Source organism: Exophiala aquamarina, assembly GCF_000709125.1.
Source record: "Exophiala aquamarina CBS 119918 chromosome Unknown aczIA-supercont1.7, whole genome shotgun sequence".
Taxonomy (NCBI): Eukaryota; Fungi; Ascomycota; class Eurotiomycetes; order Chaetothyriales; family Herpotrichiellaceae; genus Exophiala; species Exophiala aquamarina.
In genome coordinates, this window is record NW_013550581.1 from 1378185 (window position 1) to 1404396 (window position 26212).

The following is a 26212-nucleotide window of genomic DNA, read 5'->3' on the forward strand; positions in this document are numbered from 1 at the left end:
TTGTTCTAACATATTTGGTGGACGAAATAACACTTACAAGCCACTATCATTGCCGTTTCCCCGACAGCCGAGGCGGCCTATTGCAAGTAAAATCTTCGTTCCCAGGTCCTCGCTTCCGAATAGAAAATGTCGTTACTGCACAATTTACTCGTCAACATTGCCAAACAAGGTGGTATCCTTCAAGAAGTTCTCGGCGATGACACAGGCCACCTATTCGAGCCCACACCGTGGAATACGTATGACCAGGAACTCCCACCTCGAGCGGCGTGGGAAGCTTCCCAAAAGATCGTGGCTGACTGTGAGGCACTAATCGCCTTGCTCACGCCCACAAAGATCAAACTGGTGACGGAATGCATTGCCAACAACAGTACCGTCGCATTAGGGGTGGCGGCGGACTTCAAAGTCGCAGATAAAATCATCGAGAATGGAGGCGAAGTGTCACTCGGCCACCTCGCCAAGTTGTGCGATACGGATGAGCACAAGTTAGGTTCGGTCATGCACCTCCTTTGCCATCGTCATATCTTTGCCGAAGTTGCCCCTGATGTCTTCCGTAACAATCGACATAGCTACGAGTTGCGGTCGGAGACCGGGGCGACAGGAATGATGCTGATAGAGACCGAAGAGGGTTATCAAGCGGGACTTGGCTGGGTCCCAGCCATGAAAGATCCGGTCAACAAACACGACATCGATCCTGGGAAGGGGGCGTTTGCGAAGGCCTTTGGCGTTGACGTTGGCGTCGGCCCTTGGCTGAACAGCCCCGAGGGTTCGAAAAGAATGGAGAAGTGGATTACCGGCATCCCGTGGTTAAGCAGCATCACTGTTCTGGCGACACGGACAGATTTACCATGGGATTCTTTCGGGGCCACTCTCTGTGATGTTGGTTGTGGTCCTGGGAGCGTGGCTCTAGATGTGAAAAAGAATTATCCTCACCTCAACATTGTTTGCCAGGACCTCGAGCCGATGATTCCTATCATCAAAGAAGTACGTCGCGTCCCTCGCTGGCTCAATACTTGAATTCAACTAATATTTGACCAGACATTCAAGGGTTATGAGGACGAGATCGCGGCCGGTCGGATCAAAATCGAAGCCCACGATTACTTCACCCCGCAAACAACCATCGCTGATGTCTACTGGCTTCGTGGTGTCGTGTAAGTGCCTCCCTGCTCTTCTTGACTACTCAACACTGAAGAACTCCTGTGTAGTCGTGACTATGAAGACGACGTCTCAGCCGAGCTCCTCCGCCAGCTAATCCCGGCGCTCAAGAAAAATCCACGGGCCAGAGTCCTTGTAAACGAACTTATTGTCCCCAGCTTGATCACACCACCAAGCACGGCCAACGCTCCAGCCTCTCAACACCTCCCAGCAGAGCAGTCGGCATACCCAAGCACCTGCCACGTGATGTCGCTAAGCACCATGGTGTTGATGGGTGGCAAGGAGAGGACATTTTCAGACATTGTGAAGATCGGAGAGAAAGCGGGACTGCGTTTCCGCCGTTTTCATCAGTTCAGGATGTTTACTGGCACGGTCGAATTCGATTTGGCCCCAGAGACCGGAAGGTGTGGCTCACGTTTGTGAGTGAAGAAGTTTGAGGACGGTTTCCAAAGTACCGTTTTCCTATCTGCAGAGTGAGCTACTCATGTAGAGACCTGTCCAGAATATTGAATCATGTCTCTCAAGTCGCTGTATTCAAGTTTATAAACGTTGTCCTACAGAAATTAAGGCCATGGCCATTCAACACGCCATGAGCAGGCAGGCTCCAAGGCAGAGGGACATTAAGGCCGTAGAGTTCTGCTGCCTCGGAGGATGTGATGCTCAATACGACTACTGTAGGTCTTTCTTAAGATGCTGTTCAGTACCAGGTGTGCTCACACGTCCAGAAGGCTCTGGGAGTGTCAGATGAGTTGACCGCGAATACCTACCCCACCTCCCTCAGGCTACAGTTGAGAATCTTCCCCACTCACCCATAATACCGCCTCTTTATCCTACAATATGCTTCGGTCACTACACCCCAACGGTAACATTGTGATCAGAGTTTGGTCATTGCCATTACTGGGGCAGTTTCACTAGCGAGTCGAAGCGTTGTATTTTGCCATTTAATTCTAAGACCCTCACAAATCTGCCTCCACACAAGAACATCGTTTTGCACCACCGTTGAATAGTTCCATCGCTAGCTTAGCAGGAAAGAGGCAGTGACAATGGCAATTCCATCTGAAGTTGGTAGAGCCCCCAGCCCATGTCGGACCCAAGGGTGTGCAACCTTGTCAATATTGACTAACAGTCACAAAACTCGAAAACAATAGAACATGGCAAAAGATACACATGTACTCATTGTCGGGGCAGGCCCTGTAGGCATGATGTGTGCCTCGAAGTTATCTCACGCTGGGATAAAGGTTACAGTGATAGAGTTGGTAAGCGGTGCTCACGTCGATCCCATTTGACATACTTGCTGAAGGAGGGTTTCAATACTTTGCTCTTTTTTTTGGCGACCAAAGCTTCCTCTGACCACTTGAGAAACGTAACAGGACAAAGAGATCCCGCCGATTCCCAAGGCCTTGACTTATACGTACGTTCCTCCTCCTTCAGCCACGCGAGCAGGATCTGTTATGCATATGTCAAATAGGGTGGAGGGCTGACAGATGAATTACCTCGAAGACAGTGCGCCCGTGCTCTCTGACCTGCACAAACTCGGTGTGCTCGAGGAAGTGAAGAAGGTCTGTTTTGCCGACGAGAACGCCGTTTGGGGATGGAGGAAGATGGGAGGAGACCTCTTGGCCGAGATGAACTGGGGACTGCTTGCGAAGCGGGGTGATACACGGCTGGTCAAACCTTACGCGTTGCAGTGCGGACAGCACCTGCTGGTGAAGGTGTTGACCGAGTATTGCTCGCAGTTTCCTACCACAACGATCCATTTTGACCACGCCCTCGTTGGGCTTGCCCAAGATGAAACGTCGGTGACGGCCGAAGTGTCTCCTTCGGGTGGGGAACAGTTCACGATCAAGGCCGACTGGGTCCTGGGCTGCGACGGCGGACGTTCGGCGACGAGGAAGTTCATCGGCCAATCCCTCGAAGGGTTCTCCTGGCCCGAGAGCTTTGTCGCCATGAACATCCATTTCCCCTTCCCCAAGTATGGTTGGGGTGCGGCGAATTTCCTAATTGGAGGCGAACATTGGGCGGTTGCTGGTCGCGCCGGACCCGGAAATGACCCGTGGAGAGTCGCGTACGCAACCGGCGCTGGTAAATCGAACGAGCAGGTCATCCTTGAGGCTCCTTTGCGCCTCAAGGAGATCCTCCCTGGAGACGACCCCTATGAAATTGTCAATTGCTCTCAATACCGGGTCCATCAGAGACAAGTCAAGGAGTACAAAGTCGGTCGCGTGCTGTTGGCCGGAGATGCGGCGCACTTGAACAACCCCATCGGCGGGTTTGGGTTGACCACGGGCATGACAGACGCCGGGTGCATCTCTGACGCTCTGATATTGGTCATCCAAGGAAAAGCGCCTGAAACACTGCTGCAGAGAGCGTGCGACAAACGCAAAGAGGTCTTCGCAACGGTGAGCAACACAGGTTCTCAAGATTTTAAGCGCATGGTAGAACAGGACCCCAACAACATGTCGGAGAAGGATAGGCAATTTTTTCATCGTATGAACACAGATGAGGAGTTTCAAGTGGCTACTCTTTTTGGGGTCATGCGATTGTACACACCAGTGGAGGATTTGTTGGAGGACGGGCTCGTTGAAGAGGCGAAAGGGGTCCAGGGCATATAGCAAACTGACCAGACAGGAAAGCGACCGGCTGTCCTCTGAAGTTTTAAGAGATCTTGTTAGAGGAGGCCGCAGCGTTGACACGAAATAGGAGAAATTCTTTGCCAGCTCTAAGATGGCATGCTGTATACATATCCCTAAGATGGGAGGAGTGAAACTAATCCATTAAATCTGCACCCTAAACCAAGGAAGAACTTGCTTCCTACTTAATCCAGTTTTGATTGTGTTCTAGCTAAGACGAACTACAGGAAGTTGGTACCATAGGTGTCCGCGTCCGTCTTTGATGAAATCAGATTGGGAACGTCGTGTTCTTCCATTCTCTCATGATCAGTTCTTTATGTGCTTCACTTCGAACGCTGATCTTGGCGGTAAATGGTGGATCAGTTGCTTTGCCCGGAGGGGGAGTCAGAGCGATGTGGTATGTGTCGATTGGATCGTTCTAAGATGGTCAGTACTGTTAGCTAGCCAATCTTTGAGATAGCAGCAGGTAGCGAATCAGGGGGATCGCGGACAAATAGACCATGCTCGAGTGGTGGAGGAGAAAAGGGAAACAAGAGTTGAAGCGGTAGGGAGGGAGGTTTTCTCACCTTGTCTTCCTCCACGTCAAAGCAATAAATCAATCGACTGAAGAAGATAAACATAGAGTTTTGCGCCACTTTTACTCCAGCACACGTCCTCCGCCCGGCGCCGTAGCCATAATGGCCCTTCGTGGGGTTCCACAGATCATCGTTCATAAATCGGTCAGGGTCAAATTTTGTAGGGTTAGTATATTCTCTGGGATTCAAGGAGATGGCCCAATTGTTGATCGTCACAACGGTTCCAGCAGGGAAACGGTACCCTTCATATTCGTCGTCACGAATCAGAGCGTGAGGGAATCCAGTAGGATTCACGTTGGGTCGCCATCTCATCGTCTCCTTGATGATGGCCTGAATGTAAGGGAGGTTCGGCATATCTTCAAAGGTAGGTAGTCTTTCCGCATTTGCTCCACAAACGGCATCGAGTTCTCGCCGGGCTTTTGCCACCCAAGTATTCGAATCACTCGCTAACGCTGCTATCAACATGTTGAGTTGATTTTTGGTCGTATCGCTCCCAGCCTCGATTAGGCCGCCTGTGGTGAAGAGCTTTTGATCGAAGTCGAATTTTGGGCCGCCCTGGGCATCGCTCTCTCGATAGAACTTGGTCGCAAAGCATTCGGCCTGGGTTCCCTTCGCCACGTTATCCTGCATCGCATCATAGTACCCATTAAATGCATCGCGGGTGACCTGATAGACCTTCTCCCCGTAGTGTCGCCACCACTGTAGGAACTTCGGTAGACGACGGAGTTGGGGATAATCGTCGACGAGCCACGTGCCCGGAACGTTGTTTCGCAAGAACTCGTCTTGAGCGTCAGAAACCTTCTGAAATAGGTCAGAGTGTCCATCCTGTCGAACGCCATACACCATGCCAATTGTAACTATCGATGACTTTGTCAGTGCACCTCGCTCTGCTTCACGTGTCAAGAAAAGAAAAAATTAGAGGCTCACAAGAAGCTGCGAATCGGATGGTATGAAGATACCACTCCTCTGGCCTTTGGAGCATTTCGTACATGGCTTGCCGAGATTCCATGTCTTCCAAAACTCGGTAGGAGTCGGCAGACCTTCCAGTAAGCAGTATATGCATGACTTTGCGCAGTTCTCGCCATTCTGGTCCGTAAGGTTGGAGTACCAGTCGCTTCATCCTAGACATGATCTCTCCAACCATTGCGAAAACTGGACGACTAGAGTAGATCGACGATCGCTTTTCCATCAAATCTTCCACGACTCGCGACGAGTTTAGGAATACCCAGTTGACTCCTCCAAGGCGAAGATACATCAGTTCCGTTCCTAATTGATCGGCTGGGGGTGGAGATTTCCGTCAGTAGACCATACAGCCTGGCTGCTGCCGCAGGGAAACAGACAATTGCCAGAACTCACCCCATTCTTTGGCTTTGTCGCCGTGAAATTCCTTAGGAAGAACCCAGGAATGGCCTACAACAGGCAGTCTTCCTGGTGGACTGGGAGGAAACTTGTATCTTCGATGCCATTGTACCGCTCTCACCGTGTAAATGCCGACCGTAAGAGTGAAGAGGATGACGAGTGCGAGAGTCGCAGGTTGAAAGAGTTGGACGTATTGAGCCGATATGTTGATCGCCATCATACCTTGTTACCTGAGAACGAAGATGCCAGTGGTCAGAAAACTTCCTAGATTGTTTTCTTTCGACGCCGGGCCTCGCACATGGATAAATCACCCGTTGGAGGGAATTCGCCCCGTCCGCTGCGGTCTCTCCAAGGCTGAAGACCAACCGCACAGTGTTCGGAGGCGAGCCTCCATGTGCTCGCCGCTGATCCCCCTTGAGTAATAGGTTCTGGGACACTCCCCAACCCCCATGGCCATCAGCGTACTCTTTTGGGAAACGACAGAGTTCGAAGTAGTGCGCTGTCCCCAACTCCGTGCCCCGCTTAGGATCCCCGCCAAAGCGAATGCGAATGAACACCTGGCGAACCAACCCCGGGACCCCGCCACGGGTGCCCCACCTTGGGGAACACTGAAATTGGATTCTCGGCCAAACCAACTAGTCACCAACTCGACCTCCCACCGTTTCTACTCCACCAACGCACGTCGTCAAGCAACTCTACCCTGACTACCTGTTCGCTTACAGCGGAGCCAGAACATTTTCAAGTCCGGGGGCTTCAGACAATCGTGCTTTTTGCAATGAGATGGTTTCCGAAGTCTACCACGTTTCCGGCCATCGACGTTAGGCCTCGTGCTCCTCGCGCTCTCAGTCAAGGCTCAGGTACCCCATTGTCGAATGGCGGGGCTACCTCGAGTCAGGCCCCTCAAGTCAGCTGTGCGGCCAATGCCACCATCGTTCCAGATGCGACGGTGGTGGGAAATTGGTCTGCGCATGTATTGGAGTCAAGGGATGGTCAAGGACACCCAGCATCCCCGGCTGAGGAGCAACAGCGAAGAGGAACTTCACCTACTGTTCAAGCTGCGAGGCCGAGACGACGCCATCGATGTTCGATTTGTCCACAAGCCTTCTCTCGCGCCGAGCATCTCCTTCGGCATGAAAGATCCCGTAAGGCTCTCGATTGTGTCGGGGTAGGAAATGTTTTGCACCTATAGCTGATGGTAACTCTGCAGACCGCAAAGAACGGCCATTCTCTTGTCCTCACTGCGAAGCGACGTTTACCAGGAAAGATCTTGTTAAGAGGCACATCACACGCAAACACCCCGAGCTGGTCCCCGCCCCCAATCGTGATGACACTGCAGACCCATCGCTTTCGTCCAGTCGCACCGAACTCGGCGGCAACGTTGCGAGTCCGAGGCCATTGCGGACTGGAACTTCACAGCCCCCGCCCCATACAGCAACACAGTCGTCCTCAAACCCATCCACGTTCATACCATCAGCCTGTGAGAACACCACCTCCCAGACAGCCCTCCAATGGGACCTGCAACATCTGGATCGCAGTGCCGAGGTCAGGTCGTCAGCTCCCGCAAGAGATTCCATGGGCGCGATGTCAAGACCCCGACAACTTGGCAACTCCTTGGATGAAATGTATTTTGATCCATTGCCTTCTCTCCCCAACCAACAGAGTGATTCTAGGGAGAGCCCACCCGACTCTCCTGGGCTAGCCGATCTGGACCTCAGATTGAACGTGTTCAGGCATGATGTACCACGGCCCGAAGCCGGCTTCCAGCCCATAACTTCCTATCTTCAATTACAACCGGGCATGCTTCCTTTAGCCGGAACTGGACTGCCAGCATTCAGTCCCACTGAGTTGAATCTACACTCCAATCCTCGCCCACAGCAGTCATACTCCTCCGCCGTCTTTTCAGTTATGGAAAGTAAACGCATGGAGCTCATTGATGAAGCCAGACACGTGTCTGAATCTGTAAGGTTCCGTCTCGCATCGCTTGGACCTGCTGACATACAACGGATGTAGGCGAACGTCGATGCGGATGTGACAATGCCTTCGTGCATAGCGCTAGAGCGCTATATCATGGCCTTTTTTGACTTGTTTCTAATCTACGTGCCATGCATACATGTACCTACTTGGCACAGTCAGACGGCTCATCCTTCCTTATTGTTAGCAATTGCTGCCATCGGGGCAAATTCCCACGATGAACGAGACATTGCCTTGCAGCTTCACCGGACCGCGCGACTGTCCATTAGTAGTTATGTCAGCCGGCCCAGGCTCTCTCTGCCAGATCAATTTGCTCGTCGCTGACAGGATGACAGATTGAAGATTCACCTTTCACGACTCTAACTCAAACGCCTTGGGTCGTGCAATGTCTGCTTTTCACCATGGTATTCGGAAGTTTGGTGGGTAACTTTGATACTGTCCAACAAGCGTTGGCATACCAGGCTACTATCGGTCACGTAAGCCCGTCTCTGATGCATTCCTGAGTTCACCCTTACAGTCACTGAAACCTCCTACCAGATTATACGCTCCGCCCGTCCTCCGACAAGTCGCCGGCCCGACGGAAGCCTGGATGTCCAAGAGTCGTGGAGAGAGTGGATTGAAATTGAAACGGCTAAACGGTAAGTGTTGGGGTAGTCTCTCCTCTTGTAGCATGATACCTGACTCGTTTCTCGTCTAGAACAAATTTCGTGGTCTATTGTTTCTTCAACACCTTGACTATTGCTTATAATGTTCCGCCTTGCTTGGTCAATTCCGAGGTTGACATGGAGCTACCCTGCGGAACAGCTGAGTGGCTCGCAGGAGATACACATGTCTGGAACGAGCACAGGAAACGAGGGCCTCCCTCACCCTCGTTCTCAGAGGCATTCCACTGCCTCGTTTCTCCGTCAAAAGCACAAGCCCTACCCTGCAGCAGCTTCGGGAGGTATGTCCTGCTGAGCGCAGTCCTGCAGAATATATGGCATCTTCGACAGGCGTGCATCGGCCAGGAAGAATCCGCAGGGTTGTCACGTATTGCATACTCGCTGCAGAAGTGGCAAGCCATGGGTGACTCTGGCATTGCATCATCGACGTCTCTACGCAGCACGGATGACCCCATGTTGTTCATTTCAGCTGCAATGTTGCCCGTCGCGTATATAGGACTCTGCGTAAGCTCCGCGCTCTCCAGAGCCGCGGTACGGACTCAAGACCCGGGAACCATTGCAAATGCGATCGCCACACGGTTCAACGATGTTGAGAGGTCCAAGGCGTCGACAACAGCGGCACTTCATGCGACTCGCTTGCTGAACACCTTCGTCAGGATTGGAATCAACCTGATAGGGCGGACGACCCCTTTGGTGTGGAGTGTTCAATTACACCTCCATTCATTCGAATGCTGTGAGTCTCCCCTCTTCCTTGTCTCCCTCTCCAAAAGCTTGCGATTCATCCGTTTCTGACTTAGTGTTATGTTGTCTCTATCAAGGCATATTTCTCAGCAAGTGGCTCGAGGCACTCTATCAAGCCTCGGCTAAAAGCCACTGGAACCCCGAAGAAAAAAGTATCGAAGCAATGGTTCTGGAGACGTTGGCCGAGGTAAAGTTGCCGGCCAATTTGGCTGCTCGTCCGATTTATGCTCGAATCATTTATGCTTGGGCCCTGATGTTTGACGGACCTGTCCTGTGGGGCATCGTTCCAGTACTGGGTAAGGCACTGCGACTGTACGTGGATGATTTAGAACGCAGGAAACGATAAGGTGGTCGATCTTTCCTTCTTAGCTTCTCCTTTTCTCTCTGTTATCAAAAGAAATCGCATTCCCTTTCCAGCCTTCAAATCCGGTGGTGTTTGGCAGCCCTCCAGCAATACAACAAAAGAGCCTAGGAAACTTAGAAGCAATTTCACCTCTGGGTCTCAAGTCGCTTAGGTTTCAGACCTCAGGTTAGTTTAGTTCGTATGTAAGCATATAAAGCACAAGATCACGTTGACAATCGATTCACGTATAATGTACTGACAATCTACACAATAGTTACCTGCAAACCGACTTATAGCCTAGGCACGAGAAGATAACTCTCGGTGGCAAAGTCGCTACCCAGATGAACATTGTGCATGCCTTTGTTGAAGACAGGCTCTTGGAGCTTGACATGCGGATTGTCCCATTCTGGAAGTGCCATCGTCTTGCCCGAGATCTGAAGCCGCAGGCCCTCGCCCTTGTCATAAACTACTCCCATCGGCCAGATACCAATATTCAACTCGACCACGGCTCCCAGAGGTTCGAGATATTGTGTTCGAAGATGAGGGTGGAAAGGCCAGTAATCGGTCGATTTCTTAGGATCTATTTCGCGGTGTGAAGCTCGGAGCATACCCGTCGGGCCCAAGTATTTGACCGGATTAACATTCTTCATGTCCTTAACGCTCTTTACCTCTTGTGGCAGTTCGTGTAATGGGACGTTGGACTGCTCCATAAGCTCTCCATCAACTGAAATTTTACGCAGCATTACGTAAATATCGAGGTCGTTGTGCTCCTTGCATGACACAAATATCCGAAGCATCGAGAATCCAGCTAGGGTTGTCTTCTCTCTGAATGTATAGTCATAGGTAAGCATATCACGAGTCGTAGAGTCGTAGGAGTGGACGGCTGTCGAGCCCGCGTCTAACTTGTTAGATCTATCCGTCAACCTATGGTCTGGAGTAAGAAATAGTTTGGTGTACTTAGTTCGAGGAATCGGATAATCGACTTCAGCCTGATCGTAGACAGGATACTAAAGATCTTGGTATCAGTATATCTCCGCTACCAAGATCAATATACTTACTTTGTCTCCATAGCGGTACAGCGACACGCGCACTTTTGGAGTCGCTTCCCAGCCGTTCTCTTCTCCCTTAAGATACCTTGCGAAAAAGCGGTCCAGATCCTCGACGGAAGAATGATAATAGTCTTCGTACCACTCTTGATGCGGGTGGAATCGGAGCCATTTCTTATCCGTATTCGTGTCTCGCCACGCCCTTACAGCTCCTACTGTATGTAGCATTGAGGAATACGAGCCGAGAAAGTAGGACGGAATGTTGATTTTGGAAAAGTCGACGCGTTTATTCTCCCAGTACTTGTCAAAGAATTCATGCTGAAAGGCCATGGTTGGCACATCCTCTTGCCTACCCCGGCCTAATTTTGTTAGCCTATTATTTCTTTCAAGTGTATTACACGAAGACATATAGAGGGGTAGATGTCGACGAACCTGGTACGCCTAAGAGAACCCATTTCAGGAAGGGAGCCCAAGGAATCCCACCGCGCCTCATCATGTCACGATAGAGATCGCTGTAGCCTTCCCAGGGAGCAATTGCTTTTAGATGGGGTGGTTGAGTCATGGCAGCCCAGTACTGCGAAATCCCTAACCATGAGTTTCCCGCCATACCCACTGCACCATTGCACCAATCTAGCTTGGCTGCATATTCAATGATATCATGGCAATCTTCGCCTACAACAGGATAAATTAGCAAAGAAAGTGAGACTGGACACCTCGATGGAAAATTTTAGATGGATATCTGAGCTGTTCCTTACGCACCGTCTTTAGGGCCGAAGAAATACAAATCGCCTTCCGAGTCGAATGATCCTCTTGCGTTAGGGTCCAGAATTGCGTAGCCGCGCCGGCACCACTCATTAGGGTCGGGGCTGTAGGTGTTATCAGCTAGAGTCACCCAAAGTTCAGAGGCGGGATTTTGCTCGCTGACCCTTCAAATTTCTCTAGACCGCTCTGGCGGTTTTTCGGCACTCCCACTCGATATGGAACAACATCCATTAGATTTGCTCCTGCACCTCCCTTGCCGTATGGCGAGTAGGCCACGATTACAGGAATCTTCTTTCCTCCCGTGTCGGCTGGACGATAAATGTCGGTGTAGATTTTGACGCCATCCCTTAGAATGATCTCGACGTCTTTCTCAAAGATGATGTCGAGTTCGAGTGCTTTGTTTTCTGATGTCTTCTGCCAGCCTCTGGGGAGAGTCTTTTTCTCGTAACCCAAGGGTATGTAAGCCACGAGAGGGTCTCGATTTGGTTCGTCGGCTGGTAGGGCGTCTTGCCATGCCCAATCGATCCCTAAATCCGGTATTTGGCCTTTGGCGTATCCGGGCCACGATTTATCGATTGGCATGTTGCTCTGTGTTGAGAAGCAAGGAGGGATTGTTTCAAGTTATTTCTGGTAGCGAGTGGTGTTTCCAGTATGATTTCAACCCCGTTTGATTGCGAGAGGACATACTAGGTGGTACTATGTATTTGTATCTAGCATGGTGGTGATGTAGTCAATATTGCCTTACCCCAATAACGCAGCCTTGTTACTGATGGGGTTGGGATCTGTCGGCGTGGTCAAGCCGGTTCATGTGGGGTAGGACGGGGTTAAGCCTTCATCCTCTCTGTTGGAGCTCATGCTGAGGAGGTCCATGCCCACAAGCAACTACCACTGGCATCGTTGTCTTTAGTCGGCATCACGTCACTGTGTAACCTAGGTTCTGACTTAGAAGCGAGAAGTCGTGGTGATTAAAACATGTTTATGTAGGTAAAATAGTATAAATATAAGTAAACTGATGTTTCTCGGTTCTCTTTTAGCATATAGTTCTTAATAAAAGTAAGAGTAATGATAATAATAACTACAGACCAGTCTACTAGGAATCTGTAAATATAGTTATCTATCTTACTGCTATTAAAGCTGGCGTAGAGGCTTTTATTCTTGTTATCTAGTATGCCCGTGAAGAGGTCCAGAGACAGTGCTCGGCACGTGTCAAAACAGGATACAAGTTTTGCGGGGTATATCTTTGCATCAAGCACAGCTGCTTTGCAAGCTCTCATGCGAAACTGCATAGAAATCAGCTAGTATAGTCATAATTGCCCTTTTGTAGACCTAAATCTGTTTCTGCTTTTCTGAGGTGGTATCAGCGCCAAAAAAAAGTCCCACCCTACCGCGGAGGGCATACCGAGGTTCGGTCGGGGTCAGTCTTTTGTGCAGCAGACTGCAGGAATAAGCGAGCTGGCTGGCTGTAAGGAAAACTAGTCAGCCGCCTTGACACGCCTTTAGAAAAAACAGTGCTTAGTGTGCTGCGGAACAGGTCACGGAACGGGACAGCCATTCCGTTTCTGCTTCGTCCCGCTTGGAATTCTAAATTCGCGTGTAGATCTGACTGATATTTGCCCGGTGCTTGATCTAAGTCGCCACTGAGTGAACACAAGTGCCTCGCGGTATCCTGTCTCAATAGTTGCCCACGAGCCGCGGAGCAGACGTTCGTACTGGGGCAGGGATTCTTTCGGCATTACAGGAAAAACCTGTTCGGACCCCAGTGTCTTAGGGCTCTAGAGCGTTGCCCAAAAAGCACTCGGCAGATCTTTGGTGTGAAAGCAGCACGGCTTGCAACCACTGGTAAGACTGGGCCCGTCCGACGTCTCGGGGTATAAGGATGCCGGGAAACTCGGCCTCTCCTTTGCTTTCATAACACGTATATTGCTTTCGTCGACCATATTACTGACAATAAGTGGTTACAATGGCACCGGTTGCGGTTGAGAATGCTGATTATAAGGAGCCTTATAAGCCCACTTTCATAGAAGACAAGCTCTTTATCAATGGAGAATTTGTACCATCGATATCTGGCAAAAAAATTGACATCTACAACCCAACCACCGAGAATATTGCTGCGTCTGTCTACGAGGCTGATTCTCAAGATGTTGATCTCGCTGTCAAGGCTGCAAGAGAGGCATTCCCGGCTTGGTCGGGATTATCTGCTGGTGAGCGGACTGGTTACTTGAACAAACTTGCAGATGCCATCGAACGCAATGGCGATGAGATTGCTTACCTGGAGGCAATCACCATGGGCAAGCCCTACGTCGATGATTGTAAGCTACTTCCCACAGAAGTGTAGGAACCACGGTACTAATCTTCTACTTACCATAGTTTCCATCAAGTTGTCAGTTCACTTCCTACGCTATTTCTCTAACAAAGCATTCGATGTCACCGGAGATTCAAGTCTCAACACCCCAGGTTATGTAAACCTAACTTTTCGCCAACCTTACGGCGTCTGTGGTGCCATTACACCTTGGAATGTGCCCTTACTTATGTTGATCTTTAAGCTTGGTCCAGCCCTCGCCACAGGCAACACCTTGGTGGCAAAGTCGTCCGAAAAATCCCCTCTGTCCTCCCTCGTCCTCGGTCGCCTAGCCCGGGAAATTGGTCTCCCTAAGGGGGTTTTGAATATTCTGTCCGGCTACGGCCGTCCCTGTGGCGAAGCGATTGCTAAGCACATGGATATCCGCAAGGTGAGCTTTACGGGCAGTACAATTGCAGGCCGCGAGATAAAGAAAGCCGCTGCGGAGTCCAACCTTAAGAATGTAACTCTCGAACTAGGCGGCAAGTCTCCACTCCTAATTTTCGAGGACGCAGATTTGGCCAAGGCTGTCCCAGCTGCCGCTGTTAGTATCCTCGTGAACAGTGGACAGAATTGCATGGCCACTTCTCGTATCTATGTCCATGAGTCTGTCGCAGACAATTTTCTCGACTCTATGAAGACCGCCATGACCCAGTTCTTCCCCGCGGCGGATCCGCTCCTCCCAGGCTCAGGACGAGGCCCACAGGCTGATAAGGCTCAATTCGACCAAGTTCTGTCCTTTCTCAACTACGCCAAAGAGAACAACTTCAGCGTCCCATTGGGCGGTGGCCGCTTAGGCACCACAGGGTATTTCATTGAGCCGACTATCATTTTCAATGCTCCAGAGAACTCGAGGATCATGAAAGAGGAGATCTTTGGACCGGTTTTGTGTATCAGCACATTCAGTCATGAGGCAGAGGTCATCAAGCTTGCCAATGACTCTGAATTTGGGCTATATTCGAGCGTCTTCACCAAGGATCTATCACGCGCGCTGAGGGTGGCCAAAGCTCTCGAGGCAGGGAATGTGGGTATTAATTGCTCGTCGCCGAACTTGGTCGTCGACATGCCGTTTGGAGGCTGGAAACAGAGTGGCGATGGGCGGGAGTTGTCCAAATATTGCACAGACTTCTGGACCGAAGTAAAGAGCGTCTATATATCACTGTAGAAATGATTGGGAAATCAGGAAGAAGGAATTATAGCATCTTGATACATTGATTGTGCTTTGTGGCCCGTATCTACCTGTCGTACGCAATAATAAATTGCCGAGGCACTTAACGTCGAGAGATACGCCTCAGCAGAGGGCAATAATCAGCCGCTTTAGCAGTAGAGAATAAACCTGACACTTTTAGCCGCTCACCAGAACCAGCTGGCCATAAAATTCTAGTTAGCATTTTTAGGGCGCGAGTTCCCACCTTTTCATGCATGCCGGAGGCCCGGAGTTTCGGAGGAAAATTAAAGGTCCGGGGACGAAATGTGGAGAAGCAATCCCCAACTCGATGTGATTCGTACATCCTTTGACGACTTCCGATCTTCTTGATCTCCATTGCTATTCCGTTGCTCATTCCGTGGGGAGAATTGGCCATGATTGGATTAATTGCATAGCAAATGGAAGGAGATATCTCTATCCCGACCGAGGAGATGGATAATTTCATCCCGAAGCTGCTGAAGGTATTTCCCCGAGAAATTCGAATACCACAGATGAAGAATCTATTGGAAATTTAAATGCACACCCTTCAAAGATCTCCTTAGAGGCACGCCAAAAGAAGAGCAAGATTGGCAGCAATGGTGTCATTATCCGAGGAATCTATTCCTACCAAAGCACTTGTCATCAACAAGCCCGGAGCACCATTCGTCCTCGAGGATGTTGTCTTGGATGGAGTAAGAGAACAGGAGCTCCTGGTAGAGATAAAGTATTCTGGAGTATGCCACACGGTAAGAGACACTATTGAGACGCCTTTTTCCTTCAAAGGCGGGGAATGGGAAAAAAACTGAATCTTACCCTGCCTTCAACTATAGGATCTTGTCATACAGCATGGGAAAATGCCCATCGGTGGATTCCCGGTGGTAGCTGGCCACGAAGGGGCAGGAGTCGTCGTCAAGTTGGGCAATGGTCTCAGGAACTCGGGGCTGGAAGTCGGTGACCGAGTAATTTTGGGTTTCGCTTCTTGCATGAATTGCACAGGATGCAATGAGGGAAAAAAGGGCGCCTGTTCCAGTATTGCCCTGACAAACTTCGGAGGCACAAGAGGTCTCGAGGATACCACTATTCGTCGTCCAAACGGCGATTTCATCAGGAGTCCCCTCTTTGGTCAATCATCGTTCTCCAAATTTGCGGTCTGCGACTCTAGAGTCGTGGTCAAATATCCTGGCCCAGTTGAAGATTTAGCCTTTTTGGCACCTCTAGGCTGTGGTTTTATGACCGGCGCTGGAACTGTTCTGGATGTATTGAAACCAACTTCAAAAAGCAGCATTGCTGTACTGGGTATGGGCAGCGTAGGACTTTGTGCGCTCATGGCCGCTAAATGCCTAGATGTGGCTCGAATAGTCGCCATTGACATTGTTGAATCAAGGCTAGAGCTAGCAAAGTCTCTAGGAGCAACGCATGTCATAGACGGGACGAAGAATCAAGACATTGAAGCTGCCATTCGCGATACATGCCCCGGTGGCGTCGACTTTGTCATCGATGCGACAGGCTCGACCAAGTTGATCAACAGCGGCATCAAATCGCTTGCCCAGCAGGGAACACTTGCGATTGTGGGAACACCGCTCCCTGGGGAAAACCTGAGCGTCGAGGCGATGGATATGCTTATCCGTTGTAAAAAGATTGTAGGAGTCACCGGCGCTTACGCTAATCCTCAGGAGGTGAGCTTTTGGACTTCCCAACTGTTTAAATGGTATTGACAATTCATCAGCTTATACCCCGCCTCGTCAAAATGTTCCAGGCTGGGAGCTTTCCCATCAACGTGTTGTGTAAGACGTATCGTGCTACGGAAATAGATCAGGCAGTCCACGATATGGAAACGGGAGTGGTCAGTTCCTTCATCCATGGTCTGAAAAGCGCTAATTTTGTTTCAGACCATCAAGCCGGTCTTAGCTTGGTAGACTCTTTGAAATCAAACTGCAATTTACTCGCTTTACCTTTCCACTATGGGCAAGAAGATGATGCATCTTTCATGAACACTAGCAATCTGTGACGACTAGAGGATTTTAATTCTACGGAGGCAAAGTACCAATGCGGCAGGATAGACGTTTGGCAAAAGATGCTTTGAGCAGCTGGGCACTAGTTTCTTGTCAAGGTTAAAGGCCCTATTGGTGGAAAATATTGATTGTTGGTCTTGGAAAAGCCTCCTTTCTAGGCCAAGGGTATAGTAGCAAGGCGCCGCGCTTTGATCTAGCTAGTTCATGTTATACATGGTACAGTCGATATGTTGGCCCACATGGATACAAATTGAGGGTGGATATGTCAGAGCGGGAAAGTTCAAACGACATAGATAGTCTAATCAATGCTAGCAGAGAGATTTCTACATTGAGTCACAGATATTCACGGATCTCCTCCACTTCTGACTGGACAAGTACGCCATGGCCTTCCTTCTTTAAGAACACGTCGAACACCAGTACCATGGATGAAGAGACACTTTGGCGGCCGTTCTAGACTGCCACTGGACCAAAGGATGCCGATCGCTTATTGACAAATCCCCTTGCTGGAGCCAAAGTTCTAGCCCGCTCTTCAAGCTCCCTAGGTCAGGAAGCTACCAAATCTACAGCCTTGCAACGACCCCACCGTCTCCCGAACCCTGGCAGATATTTGAGCTGACGAATCGGAATAAGCGCGTATTACCCCTTACCAGAATAATCTTCGCGACGGAACCTGGTTCCACACAAGCAAACCATTTTGTTCAACATTTGATCTTCTAGTTGATGTTAGCAAGATGGCTAACCTAGAGCCATCGAAGCCGTGAGGGTTCTCCACAGACCCCAGATTCCGAATCTGGTCGTGATATGGAGATCCGGCTTGCCCTACAAGAATGACCAGGGACCTTATCGGGTCTGTGGGAGTTCACTGCAGCGATCAACACAAACTGACTGCTTCGGTCCTCGAGATTATTCTCTAAACGTTCTTTAGCTTGTACCAAACCATCCAAGAAAGTTATCTATGCGAATTTGAGGTGACATCGAATCTGAAATGACAAAGTCTAACACGGATGTCCAGCGGACATCCTCACACCTAGAAGCGCTTGAAGAGGAGATTGTGGTGTGGAACCATAAAAAGGAATTTGCTCTCCTGCTTGTAAGTTTTATTCCAAATCAGACACTAACACGAGCTGACAGGTGGCTATGACAGGCGCTATGCAGTCAATACTTTTGTCAGATGTTGTTCATTGTGGGGGCAGGTGTTTATGCTCGATCCATCGCTGCTGTTATCGGCGGTGAATCGATCTCATCATGGCCTGCCTCGGCCATTAATATCCTGACGGCCGCTACTATCCCTCCTATCGCACGAGCCGCAGACCTCTGGGGGCGGAAATGGTTCCTGGTGATCCCGACGTCCTTGGGTTTCGTCGGGAGCATCATCGTTGCTAGAGCCTCCTCAATGGAGATGGCGATTGCGGGATTCGTGGTCGGTGGCACATCATTTGGTGCACAGCCCCTTGTTCACGCTGTTGCGTCTGAAACTATGCCTCGCAAATACCGCTCTTTTGCTCAAGGTTGCTGCAATGCTGCCATTGCAGTTGGATCCCTGTTCAGCCTGCTTGTAGGCGGTGCGTTGACAAATAACAATCCGACAGGATTTCGGACGTACTGGTATATCTGTGCAGGTATCTATATTATTTCCACCATCATGCTGGCTACCCTGTACAATCCACCACCCAGAGACCTTGAGCTGTCCTTGAGCTTTCATGAAAAGATTCGCAGCCTTGACTGGGTTGGATTCTTCTTGTACGTTGCAGGTCTGGTGCTGCTCTGTCTGGGCCTCTCCTATTCTCAGAACCCCTTCAACTGGCCGAACGCCCACATTGTGGCACCATTTCTCATTGGAGTGGTTTTCATCTTGATTCTGATCGGCTACGAGTGGAAGGTTCGGAAAGACGGGCTTTTCCACCATGAACTCTTCAAAAACCGAAACCAGAACTTCCCAATTGCTCTGGTGGCGGTGTTCATCGAAGGCTATGTCTTCATGTCTGCCAACATATACTTCCCCTATTCGATGCAAGTGATCAACACCGGAATCTCAACTTTCCGAGTGTTGGTTTGCTACAGCATTGCATTCATCTGTCTGTTATTGATGTCCTTCCTCATTGGAGGCTACATCTATCAAACTAAAACTGTGAAAGCAGCTGCTATTGCCTCCAACGTTGGCTTTCTCATCTATGCTACACTGATGGCCTCAGTCACTTCGTCTACACCAGAGTCACATTTCTGGGGTTATATTACATTCTATGGGTCCGGCTTAGGATGCGGCGTTATCACGCTTTACACCACCGCCCAGCTTTCCACTCCGCCGGAGCTTATCGCTGTCACTTCTGGTCTTATGGGCTCCATCAGAAGTACAGGTGGATCAGTAGCTGTGGCTATCTATAGTGCATTATTCAATCGTGGGCTCTCACAGAATTTGTTCCCAAAGGTAGCCAACGCCGTCATTCCTTTAGGGGTGCCCGAGGATTCCATTGGGCCTCTCATTGCCGATCTGAATGCTGGTGCCGTCAATACGGCACTGCAGCTGCCTGGTGTTAACCTTGAGGTCGTGGAAGCGGCAGGAGCAGCCTTGAAGTCTGCCTTCACCATCGGCTTTCGCGATGTCTTTATTTGTGCAGCCGCTTTTGCCCTTTTGGGCATTGCAGGTAAGTTTGCACGATTGAGCCTACCGATCTCCTATGTACCAAGTCCCTGGCTAATATCGATCAGCCACCGCTTTCTTGATTGACCCAACAAAAGAGTTCAACGCTAAAATTGACGCCCCACTTGATCGATACGAGGTGAAGGATGCTAAAGGAGATGAACCTGTCGAGGAATATCATGGAGAGGAAAAGACCATTGGTGGTTAGATTGATGGCAGAGATAAAAGCTGCGGGTTTTTAGGGTTTGAGAAGTTCTCATTAAAGCAGAACTGTGCTTACTCCCGAGACAGTATGTTGCCTTCAGAGTCCGCTCTTTACCAACTTGGTAGTGCTTCACACGCAGCTTCAGTAAGGATCTACAGTTTGGCACATTTGAGTCATGTTTTACGCTATGGGACTTAATCTATTTCGTTCCAAAGTGTCCTCTATGCCATGGCCATGACACATGAAATCTTTCGAAGCGACAGTAGGAAAAATTCTTTAATAGACAATTTGAACTTCTCGTGGACGCAGTCTAACATTCAACCCTGTTTGGTGGACGAACACGCTGCAACTATTAGCAAAATTACCAGCATACTTAACTCTTGTCCACCTACTAGCAAGCCTCTTGCCATTCAGAATCAGCATAGGCAAGCTCTACCACGAAATTCCGTAGTAGAGTGACGAGAACCTCATATCAGATAAGCAAAAACTCATCGCACTGTAAGCTGTTGATGCTCATACCTTGGACATTTCCATCAGGCTAATATCTATCAAGCATATTAGTCATTTCCAAAAGCGCCTTCATCTAGAGGGTTTCCATTACTTTTACCGATGCACAATCTTGAAGCACCTCCAAAAGCAAGATAACCTGACCCTATTTCAAGATTATCATCAGACTTAGGCAAGCGCACCGATGAACGTTTGACTTACAAAGATCATATTTCTTTCCATCCTCAAGCCATCTCTCCGGGCGAAAAGTTTTGGCGTCAGGTCCATAAATGCCTTCGGATCGACCGAGTACGTAAGGGCTTGTACCTATTATGACCTAGATCCGTTAGCGAAAAATCCTTTTACACTTGAACACGACATACTTCGCTTGGGATGTAGTATTGTCCAATCTGAATGCCTTCCCTAGGAACAACTCGTTGCATGCTGTGGCCAACGATAGAGTGGATTCGCATTGCCTCATTCATCACAGCTTGGAGATATGGCATCGCAGTAGCTTGCTCATAGGTCACTACTGAGTATGGCGGCATTCCCTCTGTCGTCTTTTCGATTTCTGTTACAAGCTTTTGCATACACCTGGAGCCCTTAAGTAGGTAATATAACATGGACCGGAGCGATATTGCAGTAGTATCACTACCTGCCGCTACATTGCTTGCAGTCATTGAAAGAAGAGCAGCTTCATCAAAGTCAATCGGCTTAGCTTTGTTGATCTCTAGGAATCTTCCCAACATATCCCGATGATCGCTTCCACGCAATACCCTGGACTGTACCTGATCCGCTGTGAACTGACGGAGACTTCCGTTCCTTGCTGTGAGGGAGAGCCTGTTCCCAACGATTGGACTTAGCAGTTGGTGGATCTTGTAGATGTATGGCACCTGTCCGACCCACGATGTCGATTTCAAGACGTTTTTGATTTGCTTAATGACATCCGATTCCTTGCCAATGTCCATCAAGCCGAAGCGCTGTGAAAAGGTCACTTCGCCAATAACATCTATGTTTGTCAGTAGGTTTGTAGGATTCTTCAACACATGCATCAATCACAATACCAAATGCAAATAGCTGGAGCCAGAGACCCATATCTATAGACTGTCCCTGCAGATGATACAAGGCATTCATAAAGCATGCGATAGAGCTGTCCATGTAAGGCTCAAGCTCTTTTAATGAACTGGTGGCATAAGCGTTATTCACCAGACGTCTGTGGTTACGATGAGTGACGATGTCTCTTTCGGCAAATAAGTCGAACTTTCGTTGACTTGACCTTGTTGAGGGAGATACCATTCGCTTTTGCGAAATTGAGATCCCGCACCTAGAAAAGTGAGCATCAACCATGATGAAGCCTTCTGTGACATTTTCACCACATGGACATACCGTATATCTTCTTGACAGCGTCTGGAGAGATAGTGATAACTTCATCCGGACCAATTCGTACAACGTCGCTGTATTTTGCATGCAGAACTGTCAGGAGCCGGTGGAAGTCTCCTCGCCATCCGTGATAGGCAAGCCACCACCTGCTGAACTTGGCGATGAATGGACCAGGTACTTTTGCAAGTGGGGACGAGATATGTAAATAGACGGCCCTGGACAGCAAAGAAATCACAATTATCAGGGATAGCCATGCGACTGGTGAGAGGCTGTACATCAATGTGTATCGCGCAGTATCAAAGCCTCCAGACCATGGCTCTGATGAGAACCTCATAATACTCGAACCAAGCTTCGAGTTCAATATGCACGACTGTCTTCACCGCGGAAGTCTAAACGATACCCGTTTACTGAGAGGGCTGGCCATGAAGCCCTTTGTGAGTCTGAATATCAAATTAGAAGAACGTTGGCTCATTCCGAGCCCTTCGGAAAGAGACCTTACGCAGGGGAACCTCGTCCGAAGCGAAAAACGCTTCCGGCCATTATTTTACGTGCGTTTAGTGATGATAGTCCCAATCATGCAACTTGGGGCAAGCTTTGCACGCAATATTGTCAAAGTGGAAAGCCTCCATGTAGCTAGCGACCTCAGTACGGAACAGAAAACAAAGATTCTAAGGGCTTATACTCTGCAATGAAGGCAAAAATTCTGTTTAACATCACTCAACTATTCCCATTCCGGAGTTGATCGTATTCATTTTTCTGGTTAGGCATTCCCAATCTTCACGGTTACAACGTAAACCTTGTGTGCAACTCTTACACTGTAGTCTGAAATCGAGATTTAGTCTCGCTATATCCATGACCTAGTTAATGATGCGTTGAGTTAGCTCAGCCAACTCCATACCCCGCTTCGGGAACCGGAGTTTCGGCTCAAGGCACAACTGGGAGATACAATGTTGGTTGCGAGATCTAGGGATCCGAAACTAACCAAAAACCGAACGTCTTCACACCAAGAAGTTGTGTCTAAGCATCTACATGCTAAGTACACTGCTGCCTCTGCGTCGGATGGAAAGGTATCAAACTTCCTCGCAATTATGCCTTAGGGGCAAACGCTTTTGAAGCTGTGGTCGACATGTTGGTCCACGGACCCAGCATTCTGCACTGGCTAGGGCTTAAAAGGTGTATTTGTCCCCTACAAAGCCAAGTAGCTTTGGCTTGCTGTGTCGGAACCCCAGGTTTTACCCCAACCACTTAGAGGTAAATAACACGCATTGGCATTGCCCCTCATTGTTCAGTTTGTTACGTCACAAAAAGGAGCTTCGAGAGCAGTCGCATCAAACCGAAATGCGAAAGAGTGTAGCTTTCTGTCGATGTTTCTACAGGGTGCATAGAATTTGGTTACGTTGCGATATTTGTGACGATAATCGAACCCCAATGTTACCAGGAGCCTTCCTTTCTAGTTCTTGATAATGTTATACTCGACTGTTGATGATCAACACAGTAACCTCCCTTTCGGAACTGCTATCCCCAAGGGTTCACATGCATGCGATTTTTGCAGAGTCAAGAAGATCCGATGTGCGGGCAACAATCCATGTAGCAACTGTGTTAAGCACGGGCTAGGATGCAATTTCACTCCACGTCGGCGTCGCCAGAAGAGAAAACGAGATGAGCTGCGCTCGGTGTCACAGCGACTTGATCATGTTAAAGACCTGTTTGACACGGTGGGCTCCTCTGGGAATTTGAAAAGTCAACCGCCAGATTCAATTGGCTACCAGGTGACATATTCGCAGTAAAAGCAGATGGAGCGTTGAACTAACTTTAGCAGTTAAATGATGTCTCCGTCCCAAATAAACTTCAAGGAAGACACTCAACACCAAGTCAGCCGCGATGCCATGATCCCTTGGAATCTGGACAACCCTACAGAGCTGTAGAAATATCTACCGAGATATTTCATCGCGATCAAGGGGCGTTAACTCCGCCACCGAGTAGCATACGGCCAGTCATGATGAAGACACCCTCACAGTTCGATTCTGGCGAAGCACCCTGGGAGCGCCTAGAAAGCCCAGTATACTCAGTTGCTATATCCAACTGTCAAGATACTGGTGGCTATCACACTTTCAGGGAGGACATTGAGTACTGGGGTCCCAGGACTAGCATGTCGATCTGCTCATTAGCTGGTATAGCCTGGGTCAAAGAACGGGTGAAATTGAAACAGCCTGATTTTCAAGCCACTGCAAATGATTTCACACAAAATGTGGCACGGATGCTAAAGCTGGAGAAACAACCGACAAAGCGCCGGAAAGAGGAGCCTGGGTTTGATGACGCCCTCAGATTCACCAAGGCCTTCTTTGAAGAAACTCCTGAAGCAGCCCTGGGAATAGTTCAGCGTTCATGTTTCGAATCGAGACTCCGTTCATTTTACAAAAGCTCAAAAAATGAGGATAACTTTTCGTGGTTCGCAATGCGAAACATCATCTTCGCTTATGGATGTCGAGTGGTATCGTCCAAGACAGCGTCTTATTCCGAAGCTCAGCAAGAGTCCTGGTCATATTTCGAGAACGCGCTTTCTGTACATACAGAAATTCTTTGTTTTCGGACTTCGGTGATGGGCGCACAGGCATTGACCCTAATGGTAGTTTCACCCTCTCAAATAGTCGAAACTTTGCGAAGCTAACTTGAGAAAGGCTTACTTTGCGGAAGCTGTGTCATGCCGAATGGTACAATACATACTCGTTGCGACTGCATATCGACTTGCATGTGGGCAAGGATTACATACCCGGCCATCGCCATCCTGGAAGCTACCTGAAGGGGAGAAATCGCTACGGCAAAGCGTGTTCTGGGCTATCTATTGTCTCGACAAACAAATTTCTTGCCGTTCAGGTCGACCTTCGGTTAGTCCTCTCAAACCCGAAAGCTGTCTCTCGAAATGCAGAAATTAATCTCCAGAACAGATCATCGATGATGAAGAAATTAATTGTAATTTACCCAATCCCAACGGAACAGATGGCTCGGTAAGCATGAGATATATTCAGGCATATATCAAAATTAGTCACCTGTCCTCCATTACACGGAAGATGCTCTCCAAAGCAGCAGGGTGTCGCCAGGCCCCGCAAGAACTAGTTGACAATGTGCTTAAACTTGACGTGAAGCTGGAAGATTTGCGCATAAATCTACAGAATCAGTGTCAAATTGACCTCCCAATGAAGTTGACGGAGCTTCCGGCTGGCCTTGATATGCGGCAAGCTATATCATTACAATTTTTGTATTACAACCTGGTTTGGGATATTCATACAACCCTAGCACATCCCTGGTTTCGCGACATCATCGGATTGGAGCGATATTCTGAATTCCAATCCCAAATTGTCAACTCCTGCGCAATTGTCGCAGAGACATCGAGAGCCGTTATATTAGACTGTCGGTTGATCCAAATCGACGCAAGTTGTCCTATGTCGTAAGTCATTTGTTGGACAGTGCAACTGCACTTCATTCGCTAACCCAAATCTTAGGGTGGCCTACTATTCTCCCTTATATGCTGTAGTGAACCTATTCATTGGCATCCTGCACGATCCTTCCCTGGGTTCTTCCAGGACGGATCTCTACTTGATGGACGTTGCCACCGGATATTTTGCCCGGCTCGAATACTCTACAGATTCGCAGTGGTCAGTGCCGCTGGTGAAAGACGTTGCAATTCTCGCTCGCAGCGCAGTGGAGACTCCCATCGGAGCTCCCAGTCACATTCACTCTGATGTAGAGAATCTGCCAACTGCCAATTCTTCATTTTCTAGCCCGGAGCCAATGAGTGAGCCTGCAACTGACGGAAATGGAATTACCAGAGATGTGAGGACACCTTCAACTCAAAATACGACAGTTGCTGATTCTAATCAATATCTAGTGGCAAAATTGGAATCCGAATGACGACTGGAATCTGGAAATGTGGGGAGTCTGGCAGCCAGGTACTGGCACCGACAGCGAGGTTTACATACAACATCCCTACTCTTGGAACACCTGAAACAAGTTTCACCCTTCAACTCACAGCTTTCCTCTTTAATTTATTTAAAGACGAGCCAAATTAACCACCAACAAGGATTGCAGTAAATCCCATGTAATAGATGCTAGAGGTGTTATATTCTAGTGACCTAAGACAGGATTGGGATTTGAATCCGGGTCGGAAACGAATAGAAACTGACTCAAATTTGTCCGCACATGCATCACCTTTTGTTTGACTATTAGTTCGATTTGCTAGCGAAACTATCCACGATAGGGAAAGATCCTACTCCAGGATCTCCAATGTGATCAGCACTGGTTCAACCGTTTTGGTCAAAGTGCCACGCTAAGGGATCTGCCTGGTGCCTTGCAGGCCCAAAGCACTCTAACACAACCCGGACCGAGACGAAATGTTTACTCCGAGACCCATGGGAGCTCGGAGGTATACAGTACAGCACCAATAAGACGTGATAGATCGCTCCAAATAGTCCGAGGTTCCAAGAAGTTGAATGTCGACCATAGTCCTCTTTCCGTTTGGAATGATGTGAAGGGCTATTTCCAAAAGTATTTCAATCGTGGCATGTATTCTACCAGCTCTTGTGGGAGTTTACGAAAGAGCCTAAGGAAAATCTATTGTGGTCTCATTTGATTACACAGCCACGCATTTCCCGACTACGATGGCTCAACTACAGACCTCTCCTCGGCCGCTAATTTTACTAATCCTACCATTGGTAGGTATTGTAACAAG

At 49.0% G+C, this 26212-nt stretch overlaps 10 protein-coding genes across 10 annotated transcripts; 7 read left to right on the forward strand and 3 right to left on the reverse strand.

Moving 5' to 3' along the window:
• Positions 1–126: 126 nt before the first annotated feature.
• Positions 127–1575, forward strand: A1O9_08478 (uncharacterized protein; the record flags this gene model as incomplete). Its single annotated transcript, XM_013402864.1, has 3 exons — positions 127–981; positions 1036–1148; positions 1203–1575. The coding sequence occupies 3 exons, from the start codon at positions 127–129 to the stop codon at positions 1573–1575; spliced, it is 1341 nt and encodes a 446-aa protein (XP_013258318.1).
• Positions 1576–2636: 1061 nt separating this feature from the next.
• Positions 2637–3764, forward strand: A1O9_08479 (uncharacterized protein; the record flags this gene model as incomplete). The annotated part of the gene is made up of 1 exon (XM_013402865.1): positions 2637–3764. One exon carries the CDS (start codon positions 2637–2639, stop codon positions 3762–3764), a length of 1128 nt encoding a protein of 375 aa, XP_013258319.1.
• A 458-nt stretch (positions 3765–4222) lies between these two features.
• On the reverse strand, positions 4223–5933 carry A1O9_08480 (uncharacterized protein; the record flags this gene model as incomplete). Its single annotated transcript, XM_013402866.1, has 3 exons — positions 4223–5214; positions 5285–5635; positions 5714–5933. 3 exons carry the CDS (start codon positions 5931–5933, stop codon positions 4223–4225), a joined length of 1563 nt encoding a protein of 520 aa, XP_013258320.1.
• Positions 5934–8088: 2155 nt separating this feature from the next.
• Positions 8089–9436, forward strand: A1O9_08481 (uncharacterized protein; the record flags this gene model as incomplete). The annotated part of the gene is made up of 4 exons (XM_013402867.1): positions 8089–8163; positions 8225–8325; positions 8385–9082; positions 9168–9436. The coding sequence occupies 4 exons, from the start codon at positions 8089–8091 to the stop codon at positions 9434–9436; spliced, it is 1143 nt and encodes a 380-aa protein (XP_013258321.1).
• A 287-nt stretch (positions 9437–9723) lies between these two features.
• A1O9_08482 (uncharacterized protein) lies at positions 9724–11823 on the reverse strand (the record flags this gene model as incomplete). The annotated part of the gene is made up of 5 exons (XM_013402868.1): positions 9724–10440; positions 10492–10838; positions 10912–11151; positions 11239–11345; positions 11372–11823. The coding sequence occupies 5 exons, from the start codon at positions 11821–11823 to the stop codon at positions 9724–9726; spliced, it is 1863 nt and encodes a 620-aa protein (XP_013258322.1).
• A 1378-nt stretch (positions 11824–13201) lies between these two features.
• On the forward strand, positions 13202–14744 carry A1O9_08483 (uncharacterized protein; the record flags this gene model as incomplete). The annotated part of the gene is made up of 2 exons (XM_013402869.1): positions 13202–13550; positions 13609–14744. The coding sequence occupies 2 exons, from the start codon at positions 13202–13204 to the stop codon at positions 14742–14744; spliced, it is 1485 nt and encodes a 494-aa protein (XP_013258323.1).
• A 617-nt stretch (positions 14745–15361) lies between these two features.
• Positions 15362–16480, forward strand: A1O9_08484 (uncharacterized protein; the record flags this gene model as incomplete). The annotated part of the gene is made up of 2 exons (XM_013402870.1): positions 15362–15511; positions 15596–16480. The coding sequence occupies 2 exons, from the start codon at positions 15362–15364 to the stop codon at positions 16478–16480; spliced, it is 1035 nt and encodes a 344-aa protein (XP_013258324.1).
• Positions 16481–17948: 1468 nt separating this feature from the next.
• Positions 17949–19623, forward strand: A1O9_08485 (uncharacterized protein; the record flags this gene model as incomplete). Its single annotated transcript, XM_013402871.1, has 2 exons — positions 17949–19419; positions 19484–19623. 2 exons carry the CDS (start codon positions 17949–17951, stop codon positions 19621–19623), a joined length of 1611 nt encoding a protein of 536 aa, XP_013258325.1.
• Positions 19624–20177: 554 nt separating this feature from the next.
• A1O9_08486 (uncharacterized protein) lies at positions 20178–21201 on the reverse strand (the record flags this gene model as incomplete). Its single annotated transcript, XM_013402872.1, has 4 exons — positions 20178–20266; positions 20329–20443; positions 20490–21115; positions 21171–21201. The coding sequence occupies 4 exons, from the start codon at positions 21199–21201 to the stop codon at positions 20178–20180; spliced, it is 861 nt and encodes a 286-aa protein (XP_013258326.1).
• A 2281-nt stretch (positions 21202–23482) lies between these two features.
• On the forward strand, positions 23483–25395 carry A1O9_08487 (uncharacterized protein; the record flags this gene model as incomplete). The annotated part of the gene is made up of 4 exons (XM_013402873.1): positions 23483–24112; positions 24165–24371; positions 24432–24931; positions 24987–25395. 4 exons carry the CDS (start codon positions 23483–23485, stop codon positions 25393–25395), a joined length of 1746 nt encoding a protein of 581 aa, XP_013258327.1.
• Positions 25396–26212: the final 817 nt, after the last annotated feature.